This window comes from Neurospora tetrasperma (genome assembly GCF_000213175.1).
Source record: "Neurospora tetrasperma FGSC 2508 unplaced genomic scaffold NEUTE1scaffold_4, whole genome shotgun sequence".
Lineage (NCBI taxonomy): Eukaryota > Fungi > Ascomycota > Sordariomycetes > Sordariales > Sordariaceae > Neurospora > Neurospora tetrasperma.
In genome coordinates this window covers 3,994,932-4,008,112 of record NW_009799102.1, presented here as the reverse complement: position 1 = coordinate 4,008,112, position 13,181 = coordinate 3,994,932, and the positions used below count along the sequence as shown (strand labels likewise).

Genomic DNA, 13,181 nt, shown 5'->3' with positions numbered 1-13,181 from the left:
TAATTAGTTTAAAGGTTTTAAACCCGCAAGAGAGGGAGACTACGTTTAGGCAGGAGATGAGTCTATTATAATCGAGGGATATAGTTCGGTTTACTTAGTATTGAGTAATAACAAAGGATCTCCTATTAGTTTTAAATTTGACGATATTGCATTTATACTTAAAATAGTATATAATTTAATATTTCTAAAAAGGTTATTAGAAAAGGGATTGTATTAGGATTAATTATTTAATTTAGGGTACCTTCGCTTCTACTTAAATAATAACTATCTTTACTATCTCTCTTTAGAATTTAATTAATTTATATTAGAATATATACCCTTTAAAATACGTACTAACTAGTCCTCTTTTCATATATAATCTTACTAATTTACTAATAAGATTATTAAAAAACTTTAAAAGGATAATACTTTACGCTGATACCTTCGCTTTAATTACCCGGGACTAAAAACCTTAGCCTAACTAACGGATAAAAAGTATAAAGTATACTTAAAGGGCCCTAATCTTATTTACTATTATTTTTGTATAATAATTAAAATAAAGTATTAAATATATAGAGAAGTCCTCGATGCGCTAGAAGGTCTTAATTTCCGCTTTATTATTGATTTTTTTAATTATCCCCCAACTAAAATTTCTAGTAGAAGTATAATATCAAATCGAATAATTATTATAAATCGCTAGTTTAGGAAGGTATAATAATAATAATATTTTTGCCCTTTCTATATAACTATAGCGTCTTATTAGTATAGGGTCCTTCTCTAGTTCTCTAGAGGGGAAAACTATATAATATTAAACACTACCGGATAAAAACCTCTAGCTTTATTTCGGTCGTAGTTTACTTATACTATTTCTACTTTGTTTATAACTATAACAATTCTCACCCACCGCTACAACGAACTAATTTCGTTTCTTTCTTTACTATATTATTCTAATATTAGAATAATAAGAATAATAGGACTATAATTAAGGATACTATTTTCCCTCGCCGCCTTTCTATTATAGCCCTTACTACTTCTTCCTCTATTTTCCTTCCGCTTCTCTATCCTATCTTCCTATTTAAATCCCTACTCCTCCGCTTTATCCCTCCTATTTATATTTACTTCCACCCCGTCCCTTTATTTCCTATTCTTTAATTTTACTTCTATTTATAATAATATAGAGGCCTTCTCCTCTATTTATATAATCTTTCCTATAGCGCCCCTTCTTAATTCTTATTTACCTTCCTTCTTCCTTATTATAATATCTTCTAAAATAGTTTCCTTTAGTTATAATTGTCCTAGTCTAATTAATTTTACTTCTAATCCGGAGGTCTCTTCCTCCAAACCGTTTCCGGGTTCTACGTCCTCCCCTAGGTTCGCGGCTCTAATTTACTTAGAACCTATAGTATTCTCCCGCGCACTTTATAGTAATATAAATTTTAAAATCCCTTTGAACTAATATATTTATTTCTCTTATTATTTTTAACCTTATATTAACCCGTCTAGCGCCGTTTGTAAAATCCTCTATTTCTACTATACTTTAAATTTTACTATAATCCCGAATTCTAATTAAAGATCCGATAGCCTCAATGCCTTTCGTAAAATTATTACTAGTAAATTTTATTTTATTTTAGCATCCTATAAGTCCTATTTTCTTTTTTTTTTATTTTCTTTTTCTAATTAACATTCGTTCCTAATTATTAACCCCTAAATTGCGACCTATGATTATACTATTAATAAATATATATTAAACGTTCCTATTAACTTTAATAATATATATAATACTATTTAATTTATAATTATTATTATAATAATAAATAGTCCAGCCAATTTTGATTAGAAGTTAAATATTTTCGCTTATACTACCTAGCGTTTTTCTAAATATATATACATTCGTTTAATATAAAATAACCTCTTATATAATATTATTAATCTTCTTTATACCCTATACTATAATACTATTACCTTTTAGTAAAAAGGATACTATATATTATATATAAAGAATATCTTCTATAGTTATATTCCCCCCGGCTTTAGTATTAATAGTATAATAAATTTAATTTATATTGTTTTTAATTTTAGCGGTAGTATAATTACTCCTATATATATTATATCCGGTCCTAATAGTAGTAGTATAACTATTCCTACTCGTACGGTTTTTAATTTTAATAGTAATAGTACTACCTTTAGTAGCCCTATAACTATCGATATTCCTAGCCGCCCTATTTTAAATAATAATTAGGTTTAATAGTATTATAATATTACTATAAATTAAATTCGTATAATAAAGCTTTTCAAAGAGTTTTTTAAATGTAATTAAGTATTAAATAGATAGTACTCCGGTTTTTACTATAGTTATAGTATAAATAGTATTTATAATTAATATAATTATTTCCTCCCTATTTCTTTATTTTCTTTATCTTAGTACCGTTAATAATCTATTCTCTTTTTAAAAATACTTTGTAATTTCCTTATATTACTTCTCTTCTAATTCGATTAGTAAATAGTATTTTTTTAATTTATTTAATTTTAACGCTTATAATAGAATCCTTTCGGTTTTAATTCTATTATCCAAATAATCCTAGAATTCTTCTTTCGTTAATAATTAATTTTCAATATTCAATTAGAAAAAATCTTCCGTATTAAAGTAATTTAAAATAAAATAGGCGAAGGTTTCCTTTTCTAATCCGTAGGCGTAAATAAGTATTTAAATACTTAATACCTTTTTTCGAAAGAGAAAAGCCCGGAGTCTTATAACTTCTATTTTAGCTTAGATTAGGAAGGAACTCTTTACTTTAGTTAGTAAGTATAATTTATTATTATCTTCTTCTAGCGTTCGATTTTTCTTTCGTTTCTTTTCCTTCTTCGTACCGATTATATATTATTAAATAATTTTACTATTAAATTTAGGGGTAAGGTCGGCGATAGTAAATTTGTACCGTCGATCTAATTTAATTACGACTACTATTAATTAATAATTATAATATAATACCTACTCTCTATTCGTTATATTTTCTAATTATTTTTCTCGGTCAATAGCCGTAGGTTCTAGGATTTATTATCGTAGTAGTAGGGCCCTTAATTCCGGAGGGGGACCGGCTATAATTATTAATAATTTTTCTATTAGTACTTATACTTTAATTTAATTAGTTTTAACTATACTACTCTCTAATTTATTAGTAGGTAACCAATTTCTAATCTATTATACCTAAATATAATTAATTACTTAAATTACTATTCTCCGGACGAACCTTATTTAGTCTATACTAATAAGCTTTTCTTTAAAAGCCTAAATTCTTTTATTAAGGTAGAAGTCGAATAATAAATAAAAGGTTTCTATTTCTAAATTCTGTATTAGTATAGCTTTATATACCCTAATAATAATTTTCAAATATTTAATTTAGTATTTTGCTAACCTAATTACAATCCTTTATAATTTTCTATAGATCTTGGTTAATTAATAAAATATTAAAGTTCTATATATAATAATACTATAAATATATTTAATATATATTTTCTTTACCCGAATAAAGGGATAACTTTTGGTTTGTATTATTAACTTTATAAATATATTTATTTAAATTTTTTTTAATTGTTTCTACGTAAACCTTATAATTGAATTTATAATTTAACTAAACCCGTAAAAATCTTATTAATTCTATTAATTAAAATACCATATTCTTAAATTAAATTTTTTTTATCCTTAGTACCCTTATTTGTATAAAATATATTAATTCTATTTTATTCGCTTCGAACTCTATACCTTTCGCCCCTACCTATTCCGAATATATCTTCTATACTACCTACAAGGTCCGGCAATTTTCTTTAATAGTATAAATTACTATAATAATATTAGTATTATTTATAAAGCTGACTATAATTATATTAGGGATTATTATTAACTTCTAATATAATAGAGTAATAAAGAGAATAAATAAAATAAATAAAAGTAGGGAGCTTTAAAGTATATTTATTATAATAATATAAGGCTAAAATATTTTATTATTAAAGAAGAAAATACTTTTCTTTTCTATAATAAAGTTTATTATTTATTTAATAATCTATATTGGGAATTATATTTCCTATAAAATATATAGAAGTTATTTATAATTAACCCTATTGAATGCGCCTTTCAAATTAAAGAATATAAAGGATATTATGACTCCGAATTTCTATACCGTATAGACTATATTAATAACTACCCGGACTATAAACTCCGTCGAATAATTTACTTAATTACCTATCTAACCCTCCGGTAAGAAATTAAATTCTTTAACTACTTATATAAATTATTTAATCATAAAAGCTTTAAAGATCTTTCTAATATTATTAAATAGTAATATAGGTCTCTATACGCCCGTTAGCTTTTATTAAGCAGCGCTTTTTCTAAATTTTTTAAGGATAATTACTTTTATATTTTTAAATAGTTATAGGAAATACCCAAACCGGAGGCTAGTGGTTATTAAATATATTATTATTTATTAGAATAATAGCCTATACAATTTTAAAAATTTATTTAAATATTAATCGACATCCGGGGCTTTATTAAATACTGTCCGGGAGAGGATGTTTTAAATATCCTTTTCGGTAATTAATTTACTAATAATTATTAAATTAACGCTATTTATTAATTTAATCTAATCTAATAAATACTCTATTAAAATATTTACTTTTAGGAAGAAATAATTAGTAAAGATTTCGGCTTTACTATTATAGTCTTTAATTTCTACTACCCCTTTATTAATTTAATAGGCTAATAATTTGGGCGGATCTATTAAATAATAATTTTAAATTTAAATTTATTTCTCTAAAGGTTAAAATCGATTCGGGTTCTTTAAAATTTTAGCGGTACTTTTATACTATATAGCCTACTATACTTTCGAAATAATTTTCTTCTTTTTTACTATTATTTTAATAAATTCCCTTTAATTTAATAGTATTTAGTATTTAAATTATTTCTAATATTTTTATTGTACTTCCTTTATAACCGTCTTATATTCTAATATTTATTAATTCGCTCTCCTCCTTTAATTTCTCTTCTAATATAAAATAAATTCTTTCGCTATATTAGTAAATTCTCTATTGAATTTACAAAATCCTTATTCGAAATCTTCTATTATATTAATCCTTTCTAGTACCGAAATCCGTTCTTCCGCTGCTTTCTTTACTTTTACTATATTTATAAAATTCTAATTATAGTTTCCTTCCTCTTTTACCCTCCCGTTTTTTCTTTTTACTTAGATTTAAACTTCCTAAAAGTAATAGTTCGAACTGGTTTACTTGTACCGTTATATTCCCTAATATTCGGCTTTAATCTTAAATAATAATTATATATAATTAATTATTCTATTTCTCTCTCTTTGTATTATATTATTAAACTTTATTAATTTATTACGAGTAGTAAATAAATTAAACTTCCAATGTTATACCTATATAAGAAAATATATAGCCCCTAAATTAATCCTATTCTCTAAATTCTAATTAGAATAATAAAGGTTAAAGTCCTTCTTAATAATAATTTAATTTCCTACTAAGGGTCTAACTTCGAGGAATTCGAAGAGTAGGGACCCCTATTAATATTCTAATATTCTTTATATTAGGATAGGGGAATAAATAGAATAAACTGTCGTTAAATTCTTTAAATTTTTAAATATTACTATAATCTAATCCCTTCTAATTTAAAAGATGAAATCCTTTAAATTTTATTTCTTATTTATATATATTATTACTCTTCTTTACTTTATATAATTAACCCTAAAATACCTCCCGCCCCTAGAATAGTAAATATTTTTATTCAAATTTCTACCCGGCTCCTAAATTACTATAATATTATAAATCTCCTCTTATTCGAATAAAAACTTCCTTCTTTAATATAATTTCCCTATATTTTAATAGAATATTTTTAATCAAATTATTAATTATTCTAAAATAGAATTCCTACTAATTCTTTAATAGAGAATAAAAATATTATTTCTCTTAGGAGAATTGTAACTATATAAATACTATTACTATTTTATATTTAATTCCCTACACTTTAGGAGTACGGATAATATATATTTATTAAGCTTTATTAGGCTAAGGGTTTTGGGCGGAATATTAAACTAATAATTTTTTTCGGTTATTCTCTCTTCGTACTTCCTCTAATTTATTTCTCTAAAGTAATAATAATACGGGAATTAAGAGGAGCGTCTAGTAAAATACCCTTGTTTGTAGTCTCTATTACTAACTTTAATACTTTTCCGGCCGGGTTTTTACAAGAGGGGCGAACGCCTACAACCTCTCAACGTACGTAATAGATACCTTTGCAATAGCCTTCCGGAGAAGGGAATATTCCTTATAATTATAAATAAAATATCCCTTCTTCCTATATAATTTATAATATATTAATAATTTATTTTTATTTAATAATTAATTTACTTTATTAAAGTAATCTCTATTATATTTAATTTTACTATAATAAGCGTATATATCTTCTTAGTAATAGAATTTTACTATATATTTAATCCCCTAATATTTAAAGTACTATTAAATATTATTCAAAGTTTAAAACGATTCGTAAAAGTATATATTACCGTCTTAAAAGAAAAAAATTATCTTAAAAGAAGCTCGCTATTTTTAAAAAAATAATTTCTATTAGAAGTAAACTTCTACTCTCTCCGTCCCTTCTTTTTTAAAACCGAATTTTTATAATAATTACCTCTTTATTTTTATCCCTCGCTATATTTATTAATATTCCTACTATAATATAATTATTAATACTATTTTAAAGTACGCCCCGGACTAATATATTCATAATATTTATAATAATAAAAGCTTTTTTACTAAAGACTTTTATAGCTTATACTTAATTTTACTAATACTAATTATATATAGACTTATCGAAAATAATTATATAATTTCCAAATATTAGTATTCTAATAATTATTTTAATTATTAAATTTAATTTCTTTTAGCCTAGGGTCGTTACTATAAACGTTTTTGTATTTTCGTTCAAATAATTTATAAATTTAATAGTAATAATTACTCCCTTAATAGTAAATTACTGTTCGAAATTAAAGGGGATAAACTTTTTAATAATAATAATAAATAATTATTAAAAGGTAATATTAATTTTATTTAAAATAATTTTCGTCTATAATATCAGCCTATTATTTCGGTACCTCTTAAATACCTTTTTTTAATCTCTTTTAAAATATTTTTCTTCAAATTATTAAAATCCTTTTTAGTAATAAATTAGTTAGTTCTAACCTTATTAGCCTCGGGTCGCACCGACCTACTTCTTCTAACGCGAACATATATAAATTCGAAAAATAATTTTCGAACCTAATATTAATCCTTAATTAAAATGATATTATAGTTTACAAACTTATTTGCTCTAATAATAAACTTCTTTAGTATTTTATTATCTTCCTCCATTTTGTCTGAAGTCTTTATAATAAACGTAGCTTCAGGGTCGTTATATACGGAAATTTCTACGAGCGGGTTATAGATACTATTTTCGAACCTACGAGTACCGCTATTTATAATTATCGGTAATAATAATACAATACTATCGCTACGTTTGTTGTAGGATATTATAAGGGATGTAAATAACCTTCTTAAATCGATTGCTATTATTAGTTTTCGTTTTAGAGTACTCCTCAACTAAAAATCGGCGTTTCCGGTTTTGGCGTTATTTCAAATTTATCGATCTCAATAAATTTCTAAAGTTATACGGACAATCGTTCTAATAATTAATAATATACTTAATAACCGCTAGCCTCTGGCTTTTTAGGAAGGTATAGTTATATTATTTACCGGATTAAATAGTAGACTTAATTATTACTATACTAATATTGTTATTTAATAGTTTTTAACTTTATTACTTAATCCGACCAAGGGTAATTAAATATAATAATAAAATAACTATAAATAAACCCTATATTATTACCTTTTTAATAAAGCGAAGTATAGTTCTCGAACTTTCGGCTTTATATACCTAAGTATAGGATAGTAGCGCCGAGCGTTCGGAGGGTATAATTAAGGAAAATTCGGTAATAATAAGAGAATTAATAAATTTACTATAAGAATTCTAAAGAGAAATAATAATAGTAGCAGTATACTTATTAAACTTCACTCTATAATAGGAATTCAATTAGAAATTCCTAGAAGAATATTTTATTATATATATAATTAATTATAACGGCGGTTAGTAAAGACTAATATTACGATTATCCTAATTTAAAATTTAAAATTATAAAGCTTTTACGCTTATAGTCGATATCCTACGCAATTAAAAACGGATCTAGAAGTTCAAATAATATATTTAAATAAAGTATTTAGTTGGCTACTAACCTAATAATATTTATTATATTTAGAACCTATATATAAACTAAGTAATTGCAATAGAAAATATAGTCTTTAACGAAGATAACATCTTTATAAGTAAAATCGAAAAATTCTATAATACTTTTAATATTTCCTTTAAAGAATTAATTATATAATTGAATAATATTTATTAATTAAAATTTAATATATCCGATTCGCTACCTACTAGAAGCGCCGAAGTAGAAGACGAAGAGACCGATGCGGTCGTTAAATCCCTATCCGCCGCTAATAGTACTATAATTTCCGAATTAACTGAATTTATATATATATAAGAAGAGAAATAAAGAGAGGATATTAGAGTTCTAGTACTAGAATTATAGCTATAAAACAATTAATAGAGTATAATAATAAATAAAAAAGGGGAAACGGGTTATCTTACTCTCCTAGAAAATCTAATATCGTTCTTTATTAATAGCTTTAATATATTATACCCTTAATAGAATTAATTAACGTATAATAAATACCACTATTAAGTTAGGTCCTTCTTAATTACTTTAAATAAAATAAAATAAATATTAGGTTATATAATAGACGGCCTATCGATAAGGGAACCTTTAACCGGTTGAAACGTACGGCTATTAGTAAGAAGGAGGAAGGAGAGAAGTTCTCTAACGATTCGAAGTTAATTAGAAATATTATAAATCGTTATAACGATTTTAATACTTTAGCCAATCTCTACTAACGAGAGTTCCCTCCTCCTTTGCGGGTTTATAGAGACTTTAATTATTATTTATTTAGTAATTTCTTTTATAAAATTAAACGAAAGTATATAAAAAATTATAAGGAGAAGAAATTGTAGGCGTAGGTTGATAAAGACGAGTAGTATACTAATACAACTACTGAATTATTCGGTTTAATATAAGTATATATATATAAGTTCAATATGGAAAGGTATTACTTTAAATATAAAATTTGTTTAGTAATTTAAAGAAATTAATAATTATATAATAATATACGAGAAATGTACGCTACTACCCTTACAGTCCGATCTTTTAGGATTATAATAGTAATTGCTACCTACTTTAATTTTAAATTTAAGTAGTACGATATAGTTAATACCTTTATTAATACGGTATTAGACAAGATTATTTATATAAAGCTATTATATATTCTATATAAATTATAATATTCTTTATTATTTTAATAAAAAGAGTTTACTAAGACTCTTATAAAAGTCGGCCTTACTCCTATTTTTATAGAATTATATATACTAATTAAAGAGAGTATAATCGTTTTTTTTTATATTAATAATATTATTCTTATTTATAAATTAGAATATTTATAATTTGTAGAGGGAATAGTTATTACTCTTAAATAATATTATTAATTAATTAGTAGTTAAAATATCTAATATTTTTTAAGTATTAAAATTATTCGAGACTGCCCGCGCTGCTTATTCTAACTATCCTAGTAAGAATATATCCTTAAAATAACCGAAGGAATTAAATAGAAGAAGAAACCCCCTAATATTTCTATAATAGTTAAAGAGCTTACTTCCTAGCTTTAATTCTCTATATAGTACGTAATTAAATTGTATTAATAGGCAATTAGAGTAGTCTTATACTTTACTATTATTATTAAACCCAATATTACTTTTATACTATCCTAGTTAGTTCGCTTTCTAATTAATCCTAGACTAATTTATTATTCGGTAGTCGAGCGAATAAAGATATACCTTCGTAGTACTAATTATTATACCCTCTAATTAAGAGGAAGTAATAAATTTAAAGTCTATACTAATATATTCTTTATCGATAATATTAACGACCGAAGAAACTTATAAGAATTTGTAATATAATTATTTAGTAGTATAATCAATTAGCGTACTAATAAATAAAATATAATTATTATTTTAATAATTGAAGTAGAATTGTTATTCTTTATTTAAGGAGTAAAGGAAGGTATATAGGTTAAGAAACTCTTTAACTCCTTTACCCTTCGATTCGGGATTGAAATTATCCCCTTCGGTTATAATAATAAATAAATAATACACTTTATTACTAAGGAGAATTCTAAAGTCTAAATTAAATTTAAGTATATTAATATTTATAATTATTAGCTTAAAGAAGGCTAATAACGTAGTTTTATTAATGTATATTATATACTTACTAGTAAGATAATTGCCGATGGATTTATTAAAGTGCTTAATGCGTATAAGTATTAAGAGTTTATAAAGTAATTTAATATAATAAATATTAAAGTGAAACGAGGAGGGAGAAGGGAGTTAGTAATAATAAAAGTGAATTATTTAATTATAATTAATGAAGAGGATTGGCTAAAGAGAGTAATTGAGCGATAAAAATCTAAGATAGTATTATTATAGGTATAAATAGCCTTCCTATACTATACGGCTAAAATAACCTCTAAAAATTGAGAGGTACTAATATAGTAATTTAATTATATAAAGAAGAAAAAGGTAAAAAGAGTAGTCCCGGTAGGATTCGAACCTACGACCTTCGGGTATATTATTTAGAAGTAATTTACTAATTATATTTTTAAATATACTTAAGAGATAATAGGCGGATAGTTAAGAATAATACTTTAATACCCTAATTACTAAATTATGGGACTTAGTAGTTTAATTATTGAAAAGGGTATTGTTGACCTTTCCTATTAATAGAAAAGGGAGTAGGTAATACTTTTAAAAGTGACTACTAGAAAAGGAATAGAAAGAGTATAGGATCTATAAATAGTTTTAAAGATAATAGCCTCCCTAAATTCCAATTCAATTGGGGGAGTATATTAAATAAAAGAGGTAACTAAGGTAGCCAGCCCAACTACCTTACGTAAATTGGCCACGCTGGCATTACCTCGATATTAGATTTTCTGTATGAGGAATTTCCCCAGCATAGAGCTCTACACAATACACAGTCTGCACCCTCTACTAAATCAATACCCCTGCTCGTGCCCGTATTCTACACCAATCTAGCAGGGGCAACGGGGTGACATTCTGACCCCACCTTCCCTAACAACCTTATTTTGACGTTGATCGCACTGTCCCATCTATGACTTTTGCACGCGAGGCAAGTGGGACAGCAACCCTCTTCCAACCAATCACGTATCCGGGTGACCTCGAGCCAGGTACAATTTGTGGAGAGGAGCCACTTTGTGCCTCTCGCGACCTCGTCGAACACTTGTCCGTTCGGGCACGAGATTGCCCTGGTCTTTCCGGTCCGTCAGGGTAATCTTGTAGCGGCTTCACTCCTGCAACCAAACCCCCGCCTGGAGCCTCAACGTTTCGGGAGCATCAATCGATCCTCCACTCCACTGCAAATGCATCCATCCCTTTAACGGTGAAAATTCAACATTTTAGCGGCCCCCACAGGGTACCGAGTATACCTGCTACGTGGTGGGCGATTTGGTGATATCAAGGTAGCTGCATGGGCAAAAAAGTATCCTGCAGGCAGTTTAGGAAACCGATTGGCTGCTAATCCCTGCGACGCTAAAATGTTGAATTTTCACCGTTAAAGGGATTTCTTGCTCAGCCCCCGTTCACGATACCCTCAAAGGCTTTTATTAGCAGAGGAGACGGGACACTGGACAAAGAGTCATCACTCAGGCAAACACGGGCGCGACCGCCATCGTCCGCTGTCCATTGTCTACCAGCATCTTTCTTTTCTTTGAACCCCTCGGGGCGGGGGATTTGGAGTCTCAGTGTTCCTTCCTGCATCCCATCCCGTCCCGCTGCTGTCCTGGCCGTCGCCTGGCATCAACACTAGATTCCAAACCAGATCCAGCCGGTGTCCGGACCTTTTTCACACACCACCTGGAACTCCTTCATATCCACCACTGCAGATCTTTTTAGATGCCGCTGCAAGTGCACGGACCTCTTGGTCAATGTCACGGACCACGGGCCAGTGTGTCAAGGGCCGACTGCGGGCTTGCGGCTCGCCGTTTTTCCGTATGCCGGAGTCCAACTCCAATGTCTGTCTTGAATGTCTCAAAGTCATCAAAAACCGTTTCTCCCTGTCCGCCTTTTTATCGGCCCTTAAAACTCATAAATCTCCCCGCGACTGTTCAATGGCCTGCACGACATCGAGATTCAACTTTTCTACTGATTTCCCTTACTTCCAACAGCGATGGATGGATGACTGACTGACTGACTGACCAGACCATGCAAAGTAGGTGGTGGTTTAATTCGGATGCTTCATTCGAGATCCACCATACTGCCTCTGCCCTTCATCTCTCTCAGCCACACCTGGAGCCCAGTGTTTGCTCTCCTTCACAACCACAGTTGGCCAAGCTACCGTTCGGAAGTCACTCAGCCCCTTGTCACCAACACACACTCAACCCGTATTCAAGTGTTTTCTCCTCTCCCATTTCATGACACTACTCACCTCTCACGGTGTCCCCCAGCACACACACACTCACACTCACGCAGGGGCCGAGGTCCCAAAGTGGCCTCCACATGGCAAATGCTGCAACCTTGCTTACGACGGCATGGGAATTACTGCTTGCCTGGGCGATGGTTCGATTCTTGCCATTAGATGGCGGTATGTTTATTGTTTCTCTCTCTCCATTGGACTGCTGCCCTTGCACCCATCTCAACAGCAGGGGGTCTCACTAGAGAAGTCGGAACCCCCTTTCTGTTCCAGGGCAGTCTGTTCCTGCGTCAAGCAAAACCCTGATATATTTGAGCCTGGTTTTGGCTCGGCTTGTTCCGCGACCGTCGAGGTTCATGTCAGTTCTTTGAAGAGTTGGTCGCACATTTTGGAACAGGTGCATCACTTGCCGTCCGTGCAACCTGAATATTGATGTGACAATCTCATCACCATCCAGAACCCGCTAGTGTAGGTTCTCCTCTTCTGGAGTGTGCCGTTTACCCTACCCGTCCGGCC

General features: G+C 28.6%; 2 protein-coding genes across 2 annotated transcripts; both read right to left on the bottom strand.

The window, feature by feature from the left end:
- Positions 1–7,015: 7,015 nt before the first annotated feature.
- NEUTE1DRAFT_45944 (uncharacterized protein) lies at positions 7,016–7,551 on the bottom strand (the record flags this gene model as incomplete). Its single annotated transcript, XM_009853363.1, has 3 exons — positions 7,016–7,042; positions 7,270–7,299; positions 7,441–7,551. Coding segments are annotated over 3 exons (168 nt in total), but the record flags the coding sequence as incomplete, so codon positions are not given.
- Positions 7,552–11,898: 4,347 nt separating this feature from the next.
- On the bottom strand, positions 11,899–12,753 carry NEUTE1DRAFT_102355 (uncharacterized protein; the record flags this gene model as incomplete). The annotated part of the gene is made up of 4 exons (XM_009854342.1): positions 11,899–11,971; positions 12,105–12,109; positions 12,171–12,269; positions 12,715–12,753. The coding sequence occupies 4 exons, from the start codon at positions 12,751–12,753 to the stop codon at positions 11,899–11,901; spliced, it is 216 nt and encodes a 71-aa protein (XP_009852644.1).
- Between the last annotated feature and the right edge of the window lie 428 nt (positions 12,754–13,181).